The sequence below is a fragment of the Rhinatrema bivittatum genome, chromosome 19, assembly GCF_901001135.1.
Source record: "Rhinatrema bivittatum chromosome 19, aRhiBiv1.1, whole genome shotgun sequence".
In the NCBI taxonomy this organism is placed as follows: Eukaryota; Metazoa; Chordata; class Amphibia; order Gymnophiona; family Rhinatrematidae; genus Rhinatrema; species Rhinatrema bivittatum.
In genome coordinates this window covers 44189065-44205717 of record NC_042633.1, presented here as the reverse complement: position 1 = coordinate 44205717, position 16653 = coordinate 44189065, and the positions used below count along the sequence as shown (strand labels likewise).

General features: G+C 50.1%; 1 protein-coding gene across 1 annotated transcript in view; it reads left to right on the top strand.

Moving 5' to 3' along the window:
* Nucleotides 1-16264, top strand: part of KHSRP (KH-type splicing regulatory protein) — a 75962-nt gene extending 59698 nt beyond the window's left edge. Inside the window, exons 15-19 of the mRNA XM_029584752.1 lie at nucleotides 5773-5903; nucleotides 6427-6530; nucleotides 6642-6863; nucleotides 15215-15381; nucleotides 15688-16264. Of these exons, the coding sequence (XP_029440612.1) occupies nucleotides 5773-5903; nucleotides 6427-6530; nucleotides 6642-6863; nucleotides 15215-15381; nucleotides 15688-15696 (633 nt within the window). The 3' untranslated portion in view covers nucleotides 15697-16264. The remainder of the gene's footprint in view (nucleotides 1-5772; nucleotides 5904-6426; nucleotides 6531-6641; nucleotides 6864-15214; nucleotides 15382-15687) is intronic.
* The last annotated feature ends 389 nt before the right edge of the window (nucleotides 16265-16653 follow it).

Here is a 16653-nt window from a genome sequence, read left to right as displayed (position 1 = left end):
CAACATTGCAAAGAAGCCCAGGGGGAACCAAAGCCTGGTCCCTTACTGTCGGGAGATGGTTCCAGAACTACTGACGATAGCTCCCCGGATCTATGCATCTCTGAGATGGCTTCCCCACAGGAGGGCACCTCTGGGGCCCCTTCTCTGACTCCCCTGGGATTAACATGGACCTAGGGACCATCTCCTGGTTGGAATTTTTCCAGGCCTGCAAGCCTTCATTCAGGCGCAGTCAGCCCCTGCTGCACCCCAGGCTCAACCCCTGCCGGAAGCACAAGATCCTCCCAGCCCTGCTCAGATGCCTCACGACATGCCTTGCCTAACCAAGAACTTCCCTGACAGGGACCCAGACACCTCAGATGATGAGTGACTCCCTGAAAGAAGGAGAAATCCCTCCAGGAATGGAACCATACCAAACCATGCTTCGCTTCTTCCACAAGGACGAATTACCAGCCCTTGTTTCCCAGACTCTGAAGATGCTGGGTATTCCTGGCACGGACCCTATGGCGGAACCAAAGAAGAACTCCATCTTGGTGTCCCTTCGTAAGGCCTCATGCTACTTTCCGCTGTTGGAAGCCATCCAGGAACTGATTGACCTGGAGTGGGATGCCCTGGAGACCAGCTTCAAAGGGGGTCGGGCCTTGGAAGCCCTATACCCTCTAGAACCAGCGACCAAGGAACACCTGCATTCCCCAAAGTGGACGCTATGGTCTCTGCCTTCTCAAAGTGAACGATTCCCATTGAAAGAGGGGCTGCATTGAAGGATACTCAGGACAGACAACTGGAATCCATCCTTAAGCAAGCCATCGACGCAACAGCAATGTCGCTGCAGATTGCTTCCTGCTGCGCACTGGTGGCACATTCCTGCTTGCTCCTCGAGAGAGAGGCAAATAACTCTGGAACGTATACCGGTGAGACGATGGAACCTGCAGCAACCTTCCTGGTGGACGCAAGCTCAGACGTGGTGCGCACCTCAGCCAGGGGCGTTGCCAAGGTAGTGGCAGCCAGAAGACAACTATGTCTACGGAATTGGTCTGTGGACGCGACATCTAAAGCGAATCTCACAAGAATGCCCTTTAAAGGCCAATTGGAGAAGTTAGCCAGCAAGTAGGGCGAATCCCCAGTGCCTCAGCTACCAGAAGATAGGAGTAAAAGATATCAGCGTCCCTCCCCCAGGAAGAACCAAGGGCAGAGGATCGCAGCGCTTTAGACCCTACAGGAACTTGCAGTTCAGGTACCTCGTCTCTCTGGAAGGTCCCAGCCCTTTTGTAACCAACAGACGAAGAGGGGAGCAGGCCCGGGGGCAGGCTGCAGCCGTGCTCACAATGAGAATGGGCCGACCCATCCACATAAAGAGGAGATAGAGGGTCAACTTGCCCTCTTCTACCAAAGATGGGTCGAGATAATGTTGGACAAATGGGTACTAAACATCATTCGATAAGGTTACTCTCTGGAGTTCCGCAGCATCCCTCGAGACAAATTTATGATGTCACCCTACCACTCCCACACCAAGAGACTGGCAGTAGAAACCACTCTAACAAGGCTACTCAGCCTGAAGGCAATAACTCTGGTTCCCATGCCCCAACAAAATATGGGGCGCTATTCCATCTATTTTATCATTCCTAAGAAAGAAGGATCATTCCGACCTATCTTGGATCCCAAGAACGTCAACCATCATCTGCGGATACTACACTTCCGCATGGAAATTCTTCGTTCCGTAATAATGGCAGTACAACCAGGAGAGTTTCTAACCTCCCTGGACCTCTCCGAAGCCTACCTTCACATTCCAGTCCATCAAGATCACCAGCGCTTTCTACGCTTTGCGATACTGGTTCACCATTACCAGTTCCAAGCACTACCTTTCGGCCTGGGAACCGCCACCAGAACATTCACCAAAATTATGGTGCTCATGGAAGCAACACTGAGAAAGGAAGGGATTTTGGTACACCCTTACCTGGACGACTGGCTGATCAGGGCAAAGTCTTCGGAAGAGAGTCGGCAGGTGGCCAGCAGAGTCAAGAACCTACTACAGGATCTTGGTTGGGTTGTGAACATGGGTAAGAGCAGCCTGAAGCCCTCTCAATCTCGAGTACCTGGGGGCCCGTTTCGACACTAAACAGAACAAAGTCTTCCTCCCTCCCCCAAGGAGAAGGAAACTGATGGAACAATTATGACGATTGATGACCAATGTACGCCCCAAGGTATGGAACAAGTCCTCTGCCTCATGGCATCAACCCTGGAGATCATTCCGTTTCGGCAAGGGCCCACATGCGACCGCTCTAGTGCTCCTTACTGTCACGTTGGAACCCACTGTCCCAGGACTACTTGATCCACCTCCAACTACCAGTGGAGGTACTTTCTCAGCTTCAGTGGTGGCTACAAGATGACCACCTAAGCAGAGGAGTAAGCCTATCCCCACCGTGGTGAGCAAGAACTGGATCTTGCTCACCACGGATGAGAGCCTGCGAGGGTGGGGAGCACGATGTCAGGAACTGACGGCCCAGGGACAATGGAACAAGGAAGAGGTGGGATGGAACATAAACCGCCTGGAAGCTCAAGCAGTCAGACTAGCCAGCTGCTGCGATTCAGCCACATACTCGGAGGCAAAGCGATTCGAGAAATGTCGGACAATGCTACAACGGTTGCTTACATCAACCACCAGGGAGCAACCAGGAGCCAGCAGGTGTCTCTGGAGATAGACCCTCTAATGGCATGGGCGGAAATAAACCTACAAGGGATCTCGGCCTCCCACATCGCGGGAAAAGACGTCTTAGCAGACTTCCTCAGCAGAGAGCATGGACCCAGGGGAATGGACACTGTCGACCACAGCCTTCCAACTGATAGTAAATCGCTGGGGCCTCCCAGCCATGGATCTACTGGTCACCCATCTCAGTGCCCAAGTCCCCAGGTTCTTCAGCCGCAGATGAGAGCCACTCTCCCAAAGGATCAATGCTCTCATCCAGACTTGGCCAGAGGAAGACTTACTGTACGCTCCCCCCCATGGCCACTACCGGGCAAGGTCATCCGCAGGATAGCACATCACAGGGGACTAGTTCTTCTAGTGGCCCTGGATTGGCCAAGACGACTCTGGTACACGGACATGCAAAGACTCTTTGTGGGGAGCCCCCTGTGCCTATCTCCACACAGGGACCTTCCCGGGCAGGGCCCAATTCTTCACTAAGATCCATCTAAATTCTCTCTTATGGTCTGGCCCTTGAGAAGACTCGCCTGAGGAAGCGCAGTTACTCGAAGGCCGTGATTGACACCCTGCTCCGCGTGCACAAGTTCTCAATATCTGTCATACATACTGATGTGGAGAGTATTCGAAGCCTGGTGCGAGGACCGCGGGATACTCCCACGGACAACCAAGATCCCCATGATTCTGGAGTTCCTACAGGACGGTATGAAGAAGGGGTTGTCGCTCAACTCCCTCAAGGTCCAAGTAGCCACACTCCTGCTTCAGAGCTGAAGTGGACGGTATCCGGCTATCAGCTCATCCGGATTTGACCCGTTTCCTGAAAGGAGTTAAACAACTCCGGCCACCCCTAAAGTGGCCGGTCCCCCTATGGAATCTCAATCTGGTATTAGACTTCCTAGCAGGGGCTTCCTTCAGACCACCGCATGGTCTGTCACTACGCCTCTTAACATTGAAGACAGTATTCCTGGTAGCAATATGTTCAGCTCATCGCATCTCCGAACTACAGGCTCTGTCCTGTCGGGAACTGTTCCTTAGGTTCACTTCTGGAAGCAACAAGCTGCGCACCGTCCCCTCCTTCCTACCGAAAGTGGTTTCCGAGTTTCATTTGAACCAGACCATCTGCATTAATTGATTGAGTGCACTGGCGGTCTTCAGTTTGAAATCAGTTGAACCAATTCAATCAAGTTTAATCAAGTTATTTAAGCAAGATATATCCACAATGGCTTTTCGAAGAGAATACTGAAGAGCTGAGGTTACTGCAGGGGTATATCTAGAGTGACGTCGGCTTTGAAATCTGACTCCCTCTCCCATCTGCTAGCAGAAGAGCACATAACCCATTGGTCCTGAGTCCATCTGTCTACACTAAGGAAAACGGAACTATTAGGTAAGTAATTTCTCCATTTAGTACAAACTATTATAAATTCATACTGCCTACCTTGCAGGAAAGGCAGCAAGGTGTTTTCTGCTAAGTAAATGTAAAAATTGAAATATTGCCTCGTATAACCCTGACAAACAGATTATAACACAGTAAATAAATATAGCTGTATATTGCCCCCAAAAAAAGGCCCAACTGCTCCCTTGCAATATAATCCAAGGGGTGTCAGAAGCACGTTGCGAGATGGTTTATAGGGGGGGGGGGGTGCACCCTTATAATATAATGCAAAGGTGTCAGAAGCACTGTGGTCTGAGTTTATACAGGGAGGGTGCGCCCTCAGTATAATGCAGGGGTTTTGGAAGTGCTGTAGGTTGGATTTATAGGAAGAAGGTGAGCCCTCAGTATGATGCAATGGTGTCCGAAGCACTGTGGGTTGAATTTATAGGGGGGGAGGGCACGTCCTCAATATAATGCAAGGATTTTGGGAAGGCTGCGGCTTCAGGCTATAACGCAAGGGTGTGGGGAAGGCTGCGGTTTCAGGATAACGCAAGGGGTTGGGGAAGGCTGCGGATTCAGGATATAAAGCAAGGGTTTGGGGAAGGCTGCAGCTTCAGGCTATAATGCAAGGGTGTGGGGAAGGCTGCGGCTTCAGGCTATAACGCAAGGGTGTGGGGAAGGCTGCGGCTTCAGGCTATAATGCAAGGGCGTGGGGAAGGCTGCGGCTTCAGGCTATAACGCAAGGGCGTGGGGAAAGCTGCGGCTTCAGGATAATAACGCAAGGGTGCGGGGAAAGCTGCGGCTTCAGGATAATAACGCAAGGGTGCGGGGAAGTCTGCGGCTTCAGGCTAATAACGCACGGGTGCGGGGAAGTCTGCGGCTTCAGGATATAACGCAAGGGTGCGGGGAAGGCTGCGGCTTCAGGCTAATAACGCAGGGGTGTGGGGAAGGCTGCGGCTTCAGGCTAATAACGCAGGGGTGTGGGGAAGGCTGCGGCTTCAGTATATAAAGCAAGGGTTTGGGGAAGGCTGCGGCTTCAGTATATAAAGCAAGGGTTTGGGGAAGGCTGCGGCTTCAGTATATAACGCAAGGGTGTGGGGAAGGCTGTGGCTTCAGACTATAACGCAAGGGTGTGGGGAAGGCTGCGGCTTCAGGATAACGCAAGGGTGCGGGGAAGGCTGCAGCTTCAGGCTATAACGCAAGGGTGCGGGGAAGGCTGCGGCTTCAGGATAATAACACAAGGGTGCGGGGAAGGCTGCGGCTTCAGGATAATGCAAGGGTGCGGGGAAGGCTGTGGCTTCAGGATAATGCAAGGGTGCGGGGAAGGCTGCGGCTTCAGGCTATAACGCAAGGGTGCGGGGAAGGCTGCGGCTTCAGGCTATAACGTAAGGGTGCGGGGAAGGCTGCGGCTTCAGGCTATAATGCAAGGGTGCGGGGAAGGCTGCGGCTTCAGGCTATAACGTAAGGGTGCGGGGAAGGCTGCGGCTTCAGGCTAATAACGCAAGGGTGTGGGGAAGGCTGCGGCTTCAGGATAATAAAGCAGGGGTGTGGGGAAGTCTGCGGCTTCAGGATAATAACGCAGGGGTGTGGGGAAGGCTGCGGCTTCAGGATAATAATGCAAGGGTGTGGGGAATGTTGTGGGATGCGTTCATGGGGCTCCCTTGGATTTCATCATCTTTACTTGCTGTGTGTCTTTTCTCTTCAGGGTCCTCTCTGCCCTCTTGGACCAGGTCCTGGACCTGGTCCCGGTGGTCCTGGTGGACCCGGTCCTGCTGGCCCGATGGGTCCTTACAATCCTGGGCCCTTTAATCCAGGCCCTCCTGGTCCTCCTCAGCAGTAAGTATTAGAGCATCCTGGCTGTGGGGAGAGGGACGAAAGCTTCTCCGCTGCAGCAGGGACTCTGTCAGCGGCTTGGATTAGAGGGGAGAAGGCTGGGGGTTAAGGTGGAGGGGAGTCTAGGGTTGCTAATGTCTAAGATTTTTACTGGCTTGGGGTTGGGTGGGAGGATGTGAGATGCTGCTGGCCTTGGGAGCAAGTGGGGAGATCACTGACTTGTTGTGGGTCCTTGTCTAAAAGGTTAGGGTTTCAGTATGGCGTCATTTTTGTGATAAGATGTTGATGACTTTTTATTCAGTTTAAGGGTTTTCATGAAGGTTTTAATATTGTACCCTGCCAGGAACTGTGGATATGCAATGGGCACAGAGTGCAGGACTCGGTCCCCGACTCTCATGGCAGCTGCTTGGGAGATCTCTGTTGCGTGCCACTGGCACCTGTGCACTGGAAGTGTGGCCAGCAGCTGGCGCACGGGGGGCTGTGGGTTTCTCTTTCACAGCAGTGCTCTCTCCCTCTCCCCTTCTAGTGCTCCTGGACCTCCGCCTCCACCGCCTCCTCACCAGTATCCTCCTCAGGGATGGGGGAACACGTATCCACAGTGGGGTCAGCCCCCCGTTCCCCACGATGCAGGTAAAGCCGCCGTCTCTAACCCCCAGAGTCCTGTCAGCTCTAGTGTGTGTGGTTTTTTTTTTTGCAACAAGGTTAATGCACGGCGTCGCGTCCTCCTTCTTCTCATTGCAGGCAAACCCCCGGCCCCTGCAGACCCCAGCGCTGCCTGGGCAGCTTACTATACTCACTATTATCAGCAGCCTCCAGCTCCGGTGCCAGCACAGCAGCCTCCGGTCGCAGCTCCGCCCACTCCGGCAGAGCCCCCGCAGCAGCAGCCACAGCCCCAGCAGCAGCAGCCCCCAGCGGGACAGGCTGATTACACCAAAGCCTGGGAGGAGTACTACAAGAAGCTGGGTGAGGAACGGTCCATGTTTATGGGATCCAAAGGTCTGCTTGAGCCTTGAAGCACTTGCATTAATGTATTCTGGCCCAAGTTAGCCTGCTTGAGTTAAACCCCTCCCCCCTGCCAACGGGTGTTGCAAGTCCTTATAATAACGTAGATCAACTCTGAATTGCCTGAGAGATTCTCAGAAAGCCAGCGGGTGCTAAATGTGCACCTCACTTTCAGACCTGGCTAGACACACGTGCTTTGCCAGCCGCTACGATAATCGGATGCAGGAAGAGCAAGGGGTACTTTCCTGATATTCTCCCACCTTCCTAGGTCTTTCTATAAGATACTGCAGCCTGCTTAGGTCTGATGATTCAGTTTGCTTTCAGACCATGGATGTGGCCCAGTCTTCCTAGGACGACGAGCGTTGCACTCGCCCGTGACCTGTAACAGGAAGTGTTCAGGCTTCAGATAATCTTTCACCAGGTCGCACGCTGAGAGAGAGAGCTTCTGACATAATCAGCTGCTTATTCCTCTTACAGCCGGGTTATAAGTCTGCACTAGCACCACCAAATAGCAGATTTTACCATCTCGTCCACCTCACTGGTGAGCGTTTCCCAAGGACCTAACAGTCTCCGGTAGGAGCAGATGCTACACTTAGACAAAAGACCGAATCTCCTTTCCGTTTCTGTTCTGTTCACAACTGACAGAGAAACCTATTCGGTGCCCATCTTTAGAGGCTGCTGTCGGCTCCTCTACGCCTGCCAGTATTCTCCGTCTCCAGCGATGGGGTATATATGCAGTCAGTTCTGAGGAGGACGGAGGCCTCTCAGAATCGAGAGGTGCGACGCTGGTGACCTCCTCCCCTCAGTTGTGCTAAGCCCAGTAATGAGGTGAAGGCACTCTGCCCTCTCCCTCTGAAATAGGATAAGGCAGCATTGATTTCATTCTGCTTCTGTCTGCCTCCCTTAATCCTTCCTTTCTCTCTCTCTCTGGATTCTCCGTTGGCAGCAGAAACTTTTGACAGTTCAGCCATTTGTCTCTCTAAGGTCTTGCGTCCGGCCAAGGGAACAATAGAAATAAAAACACTGCCCTGACCGCACAGCTGCAGATTCATTGGGGTGGTGGCGTTTCTGACCGGCGACTTCAGTATTTCTCAGTGTGCGCACTTCAGCTGAGGGGGGGGGGGGGGGAGAAAGTGCTCTGCAAGCTGCAAGCATTTTCGCTGTGAGGCAGGTTGGACGGCATGGTGCAGGGAGGAAAGATGGCGCCAGGCATCAGTCAATGTGGCCTGCCTGCAATATGAGGTCTGTGCATGTAGGCGCCTCTGTCATTGTGTCTCAAGTGCACTGCGGCCAGGTGAAGGAATTTGTATCAGCTGGAGGGTCTCGGTTCCAGTCTAGGGAGCCAGTAGGGGAAGTTCCCTGCTGGAAACGGGGGCCCTTCTGAGACCACCTTGGAAAGAGGAGAGGTTAATCCTCCTCCTCTGTTTCCTATTCCTCTGCATAACATTGAAGGTTGTTCCAGTGTGACTTTGCTTGTTTCCCGGCATCTGGAGTGGATTTTTCTGCCCTTTCCTGGGTAGAGGTTTTTTTCTATTAACATAGAAACATAGAAACATAGAAATGACGGCAGAAGAAGACCAAATGGCCCATCCAGTCTGCCCAGCAAGCTTCCCTCATTTCTTCTCTCATACTTATCTGTTTCTCTTAGCTCTTGGTTCTAATTCCCTTCCACCCCCACCATTAATGTAGAGAGCGGTGATGGAGCTGCATCCAAGTGAAATATCTAGCTTGAGTAGTTAGAGGTAGTAGGGGTAGTAACCGCCGCAATAAGCAAGCTACACCCATGCTTATTTGTTTTTACCCAGATTGTTATACAGCCCTTATTGGTTGTTTATCTTCTCCCCTGCCGTTGAAGCAGGGAGCTATGCTGGATATGCGTGAGGTATCAGTTTTTTTCTTCTCCCCTGCCGTTGAAGCAGAGAGCTATGCTGGATATGCATTGAAAGTGAAGTATCAGGCACATTTGGTTTGGGGTAGTAACCGCCGTAACAAGCCAGCTACTCCCCGCTTTGTGAGTGTGAATCCTTTTTTCTTCTCCCCTGCCGTTTAAGCAGAGAGCTCTGCTGGATGTGTGAAGTAACAGTTTTTCTTTTCCCCTGCTGTTGAAGCAGAGAACTATGCTGGATATGCATTGAAGTGAAGTATAAGAATGGAGTGATCAAGCTAGTTGAAAGGCATCAGGAATAGAGGAAGGTGGAGGTAGTAATTTGGATTACTACCTCCACCTTCCACGGTCCAGACTCCTGGGTTATGCCTCCCTGCCAGCAGATGGAGACAGAGAGAGTCTCACTGACACTGAACATAACCCAGTGTGCCTCCTATAGTCCCTCAGTATTTCTCTGTCTCCAGCAGTTCCCTGTATGTACCCAGACAGACAGGGCTTGTGTTCCGGGTGTGCTGCAGGTGGGGAAGCCATGTTGGCAATGTTACCCTCTCAGTTTAAGCCGACTTCTTCGGCGCGGACAGCCATGCCGGCCCCAGGGAAGAGTTCTCCCAGGAATGGCAACCATGTTGGATTCTGCCACGCGGCTGTGCTTCACCGGGTAAGGCCGGGGTTCCCCACCGTCTCTATCTCTGGTTGCGGCAGGCACGGGGATGGACTGGGGTAATTTAGATAGGGAGGATTTTCCTCTGAATCATATACGCTCTATTGAAGGTAATTTTCTCCAGGATCAGGTCTTAGATGAGTCCCAAGCCTTCTCTTTGGGGTTTGTTTTCCACATGCACAAAGCCTTTTTGGCCATGAAAGCATCCAGGGTTGCCTTTCTTTACCAATCTTGATCAGGTGTGAGCCCAGACCAAGGGACTAGCATGGTCGGAGTTCGGCATGTTCTGGGCCTTTCCTTGTAGGACCTTGCGAGACTGGAAGATTGGGCATCCAAATGGCAGATGAAATTTAATGTGGATAAGTGCAAGGTGTTGCATATAGGGAAAAATAAGCCTTACTGTAGTTACACGATGTTGGGTTCCACATTAGGTGCTACAACCCAAGAAAGAGATCTAGGTGTCATAGTGGATAACACATTGAAATCGTCGGCTCAGTGTGCTGCGGCAGTCAAAAAAGCAAACAATGTTAGGGATTATTAGGAAGGGAATGGTTAATAAAACGGAAAATGTCATAATGCCTCTGTATCGCTCCATGGTGAGACCGCACCTTGAATACTGTGTACAATTCTGGTCGCCGCATCTCAAAAAATATATAATTGCAATGGAGAAGGTACAGAGAAGGGAGACCAAAATGATAAAGGGAATGGGACAGCTTCCCTATGAGGAAAGACTAAAGAGGTTAGGGCTGTTAAGCTTGGAGAAGAGACAGCTGAGGGGGGATATGATAGAGGTGTTTAAGATCATGAGAGGTCTTGAACGAGTAGATGTGAAAAGGTTATTTACACTTTCGAATAATAGACTAGGGGGCATTCCATGAAGTTAGCAAGTAGCACATTTAAGACTAATCGGAGAAAATTCTTTCCCTGTACGTACCAGGATCAGTCCAGACTGCTGGGTTATGGCTCCTGTCCAGCAGATGGAGTCAGAGAAAAGCTGAAAAGCACCCCCTAGATATACTGGTGTGGCACCTGCGATCCCTCAGTATATCTCTGACTCCAGCAGATTGAGAGGCATAACCTGCGGCAATGGAGGCAAATCCTGGGCAGGCATGTGCCCTTTGGCCCCTCGGGCAAGAGAACAATTTTAATTTCAGAAGGTGGATGCACTGGTGTGCCTCCGTTACTATGAGAGCCTTTATTCTGGTGGAAGATGGAGCTGCCCTTAAGCATACTCGGGATCAAAAAATAGCCTATGCTGAAGCAGGCCTTCAAGGTTATGGTCATGAATCTGCAGATTTCTGCTTGCTGCTGCAGTAGTAGTGCATGCCAGCTTGCATTTGTCTCAGGAAGAACTGGGAGAGGATGGCTCCTCCCTTGAACTAGGAGTGGCATTTTTGGTGGATATGGATCTATGATTTGGCACAAACCATGTCTTGGGTATACTCTCCATAGTGGCAGTGGCTTCTCTGGTTGTGCAACTGGTCAGTGGTTACCATTTTGAACTCAAATTTGATGATACTGCCTTTGCAGTCTCCTGTTTGGCAATGAGTCGGAGAAAAAGGGCCAATAAATGGGGAGATTCAAAGATTTCTTGGCTAGCGGAAGAAAGGAAAGCTGCTTCATGGTTCTCCTTCTCTAGGGGCTGGTTTTGCAATTCCAGTAGGTTTCGCTTGAGCAGGTGATATGGATGTCAGAGAGCTCTGTCCTTCGGTAGTTCTCAGTCCTCAGGGCCTAAGAAGACAGGTAAGAAAGGGACCTCAGGAGCTTCCAGATCTTCGCGGTGAAGTTTGGGAGTCATCCTTCGGTACCAGAGATAGGTGACCGTCTTTCTCAGTTTTACCATAGGTGGACCCAAATTATGTCAGTTGAGGGGGTACTTAACGTGGTCAAGTATGGTTATGCCCTTGAGTTTGAATGGTCGGCCATAGACACCTTTATGGTTCCTCTGTGTCACTTTGAGGAAAAGAGGGCCACAGTGTTAACCTTGTTATAGCGACTGATCTTATTAAAGGTGGAATTTCAAGTACCAAAAGGTCAAGAATATACGGGGCATTATTCCATTTATTTTGTGGTTCCCAAGGAGGAGGATTCCTTTCGGCCTGTTCTGGGTCTAAAGTGTGCCAACAGTTTATGGGTGACCCATTTCAGAATGGAAATCTTGCAATCCGTGATAATGGCTATACAGAGATTTAAAATTAATTGGAGAAAATTCTTTTTCACTCAGCGCACAATTAAGCTCTGGAATTTGTTGCCAGAGGATGTGGTTAGTGCAGTTAGTGTAGCTGGGTTTAAAAAAGGTTTGCATAAGTTCATGGAGTAGAAATCCATTAACTACTATTAATCAAGTTGACTTAGGGAATGGTCTCTGCTATTACTGGTATCAGTAGCATGGGATCAACTTAGTGTTTGGGTACTTGGTAGGTACCTGTAGCCTGGATTGGCCACTGTTGGAAACAGGATGCTGGGCTTGTTAGGCCCTTGGTTTGACCAGTATGGAAGTTTCTTATGATCTTAGAGAGGAGTTTTTCACTTCTAGACTTGATGGAAGCCTATCTGCATATTCCAATCCGGAAAGAACATCAGCATTTTTTTATGCTTTGCGACATCATCAGTTTCAGGCCTTGCCGTTCAGTTTGGCTACAGCACCAAGAACCTTCTCCAAGGTGATGGTGGTAATGGCAGCAGCACTTTGCAAGTAAGGCATTTTGGTCCATCAGTATTTGGACTTTCAAGAATTTTAGAAAATTAATTAAAACTTTTCTTTTTAACCTTGCCTATTTTGGCTGAGTTATTTATTCCTTTTTCTGTTTACCTTGATGCACAATTTGTCTCATTATTTTAAGGTATTTTTTTATGTTTGTTTTTGGGTTTTTTTAGTTAGTTTTATTATTTTACTATATCTATTCTATTTTATGAATGTTATCTTGTACATCGCCTAGACCTCTCAATGTGTGTAAATGGACAACTGGTTAATTGGCATCAAGTCAAGGTCCTAGAATTGCATGATGTCTTGTAAGGTAGTTCAGTTGCTGCAGGAGCTTGGTTAGGTGGTCAGTATGGCCAAGAACAGTTTGCAGCTCTCTCAAACTCTGGAGTATTCGGGAGCTTTGTTCGATATAGCTCGAGGCAAGGTTTTTTTCAGCCAGAACAGTGGATCCAGAAACTTTGAGGGCAAATTCGGGCCTTGTAGGCAACAAGCCGCCTGTCTTTATGGGCTTACGTACAGACTCTTGGGGCCAGGGCACACGTGTGCACCCTCTTCAAATGTTCTTACTATTTCAGTTGGATCCCTCAGTCTCATGAGAACATGGTGAGACTGTCTTTTCTGTCAGCAGTGAAGCAGGAATTTACTCTGGTGGCTGCAGAAAGAACATCTGATTCCTGAATGGATAATGGTGACCACGGATATGGGTCTCCAAGGCTAAGGAGCCCATTGCAAGGAACTGGTGACACAAAGTCAGTGGTCTTCCGATGAGATGGGTTGGTCATCAGTCAGCTGGAGGCTCAGGCAGTTCACTTGGTGTTTGAGAATTGCAGACCAGTTGATTGGGAGAGCAATGAGAATTAATTGAACAGTGCCACAGCAGTGGGCTACATAAATCATCAGGGAGGAACACAATGCCAATAGGTTTCTCTGGAAATGGATATCCTGTCATGAGCGAAGATTTATCTCCAAGCTCTGTTTACAATCTCATGTAGCAGGTGTGGACAACATTAAAGCAGACCTGGGGGGAATGGGACCCAGGGGAATGGGAGCTGATAGTTTTTCAGCTCAATGTCTTCCGATAGGATAAGCCTTGGGTAGATTTTATGGGGAGCAGCTTAAATGCAAAGATACATTGCTTTTAGAGCCACAGGCATGATCCTCAAGCACTCAGGGTCGATGTCTTAGTACAACGTTGATCATAAGATGGAATGCTATATGTCTTTCCTCCGTGCCCGATAGGCAGGTTGCTTCAGAAAATAGCTAGTCACCCAGGCTTGGCTTTTCTGGTGGCTCCAGACTAGCCTTGGAAGCCTCGATATGTGGATCTTCAATGTCTTTTAGTTAATAGTTCAGTTTGCCAATGCACGAGGACTTGCTGCATCGAGGTCAGATTCTCCCTGACAATCCTGATCAATTTTGTCTTATGGTTTGGCCCTTGAAAGGGGTTAGTCATCGGCTGTAGTGAGCACTTTTTAGGAGCTCAGACGTTTTCTATATCATTGGCTTTCTTTTGGATCTGGAGGCTTTTTGAGCATTGGTGCTTGGAACATTTATTAGCCTGCTTGGATGTCTATTCTTCTAATTTTGGGAATTTCTCCAGGAGAATTTGATTAAGGGATTGGCCTTTAATACTCTGAAAAAGGTAGCAGCTCTAGCTTTTGCTATAGGGGCCTTGTTCAAGGTCAAACTCTAGCCTTGCACCCAGATATTTCTAGGTTCCGGAGGAGTGTTAAGCATATTAGGTTTCCCATGCCTCTTTGGGATCTAGATTTGGCACTGGCATTTTTATCCAGGACTACCTTTTTCCCCTTCCAAGAGCTTTTCTAACCATTACTCCAGATAAAAGTGTAAATTAGGACAGTACCTTCCTCTTTTTGCCAAAGGTTATATCTGAGTTTCATTTGAATCAGTTGATCTCAGACCAGATTTTCAGGTGTTGTGTCTCTTGGACGTGAGGAGGCATTTTTTGTGCTACCTTAAAGTTACTAAGGAAAATAGATAACCTTTTTGTCCTTCACAGATTTGTGAAGAAGGGGGGGGGGATACAGCTTCTTGTACCACTGTGGTGTGTTGGATTAAGGAGGTAATAGCAGCAGCCTATGTGGATGCCAATATGCCTTTGCCCAAACAGATTAGAGCTCATTCTACTAGAGCACAAGCTGGGTCTTGGAGTTATAGCTGGTTTCTCCGGAAACATGTAAAGCAGTGACATGGTCTTCCTTACAAACCTTTTCCAGGTACTATCTGGATGTAAGCGTTTGTGAAGGCTCGTTCTTTGCGAGAACAGTGTTTGAAGGGAGCTCAGGCAGCCTTCCCCGTAAGCGGAAATAGCTTTGGTTTGTCCCGGTTGTGTGGACTGGGCCTGCCTGGATGAAGAGGAAGGTGAAATATTACCTCTTATTTGACTTCCTTCCTCTAGGACAGGCACGCCAGTCAACACTCCCATCCTCGGCTGCCTATAAACTTTATTGCATATTCTGTCATATTAATGTTCGAACTTCCAGAGGTGGGCATTGAAGGCCTGTGGCGTGGACTGAATCATTTACGTACAAAAAGAGGAGAGAGAGGGGTTGTGTTGAATTTCATTTAGTTGTCCACAGTTATCGTTTCCAGCAACACTGGCAGGCTGATGTCTGTGCAGAGTATGAGGTGACATCAGTGAGTCTGTTACTCGCAGTCTCTATCTGCTGGTTGGCGTGCGTAAACCCAGTTGTGAAGACTGACCTGTCTGTCCTAGAGGAAAGGAAATTATCAGGCAAGAATTAATTTCACCATTCTGTAGGCTAGTATCATAGGGAACAGAGGGAGGGCAGTCTCTGAGTGTAGTAGTAGCCTTTAACCTTGGCGTCACCCAGAAGAAGAAGAGGTAACTTTCCCTTCCCTGCCCTAAAGATCACTGCATGTGCTCAAAGTATGACCCTGCCACCAAGCATTGGAAGGGGAGTTGTGTCGAGATCAGTACCAATACTGTGGTAGCGAATTCCTCCTTCCAATAAGATGGAGAATCTCTGCCTTGATCCTAGAGTAATACTCCCCGCTTTTTCCACCCTCCAATGCAGCTCAGGCATCCAGTGCAGCACCAGCAGCGGTTGCTGCGGCACCACCCGGTTCCCAGCCAGACTACAGCGCAGCCTGGGCAGAGTACTACAGACAGCAAGCTGCCTACTACAGCCAGCCTCCCGGGGCCCCCGTGGCACAGCCCCCACCCACACAGCCAGGACAGCAGGTGAGGCTGGGAATGCTCCGTCCCTGTTACTGAGACCTTGTTTCCTGCTCCCTGGGCATCAGTGCCGACATAGCTGGGCGGGCGGTCGGCCCGGAGCCCTAAAACTGACTCTGCGAGGCAGGGCCTGTGTGTGGTAGGTTTATTGGTCTGCAGCAGAGTGCAGTGGACACACAGCTGTGGCCTGCTGCTCACTGCTGGTTGCCGGTAGCCTGTGTGTCTCTCGTAGGGCCTCTTACTTCCCTTAGGACCAGGCAGAGATGGCACCAGTGCTCATTCATCCCTCTGCTTTTCTCCCCCTTTCTGCAGCCTCAGTGAGCTGAATGTGAACTCCCTCGTCTGTGGAAGGCCCGTTTTGTTTTGGAGAGAGTGAGCGAGCGATGGCTGCTGGTGAAGGCGAGGGAGGGGAGGGGGAAGCAAGTCTGTACAGGTCCATCTCTAGATATTTCTTAGGATCCCCTTGTGGCTCCCTGGTGTGTGACGTCCGAGCCCCCCCCTTCATGTTGAGCCGCTGTAGAAGATAGTGAGAACTAAAACTCCTCACACCCCCCCCCCCCCCCCCCCCGTCTACCTGAAACGAACTTGGTTTTCAGGCTAACACGTTTCTCTCGTTTTTGTTTTTAAAATAAACTTTAAAAAAAAAAAAGAAATCACTCTGCTTTTAGTTGGAGTTGGAACATTCCTTGGACAAAGGTTGTCTGTATCTGGATAGTAAGACGATGCCCTCCCCTCCCACCCCCCCCACACTCATTTTCCCACTTCTGGGGCCGACCCCCCCCCCCCCCCCCCTCATGTTCTGGGGGAGAGTAAACATGAAACGTGGATGCCGGGGTTTTACTTTTTACTGCTTGTTTTTAACTTCACAATAAATGATGACAAAACCTGACTCTCGTGCGCCTCTGTCTAGTGGGAGGGGGGGGAACGTTGGGGGGGGGGGGTTTTTTTTGCCGTATCAGAGGATTTCCCATCTCTCTCCGTGCCAGCATCTATGCCTTATTGCTGGAGCTTACAGCCCCTAGGCCTCGCAAAAGCCCATCCCCAGCATCGTCTGACTCTAGAAAGCACAGACCTCCGTGCGTCCCATCTCTGCTCGGGCTTGGGCGGAGCTGCTCGTTGCGCCCCCGGCGGCCGAGCTGCAGCGTGAATCATGGATCCCTTTCTACACTAACTTTAGACACCCTCCCCCCACCCCTCTTTCCTGTGTCGTCTTCAGCCCCCCTGCCTGAGCCCTTGTCCCTTGTCCTAGACTAATCTCTCCCAGTTCTGAAAAGAGAG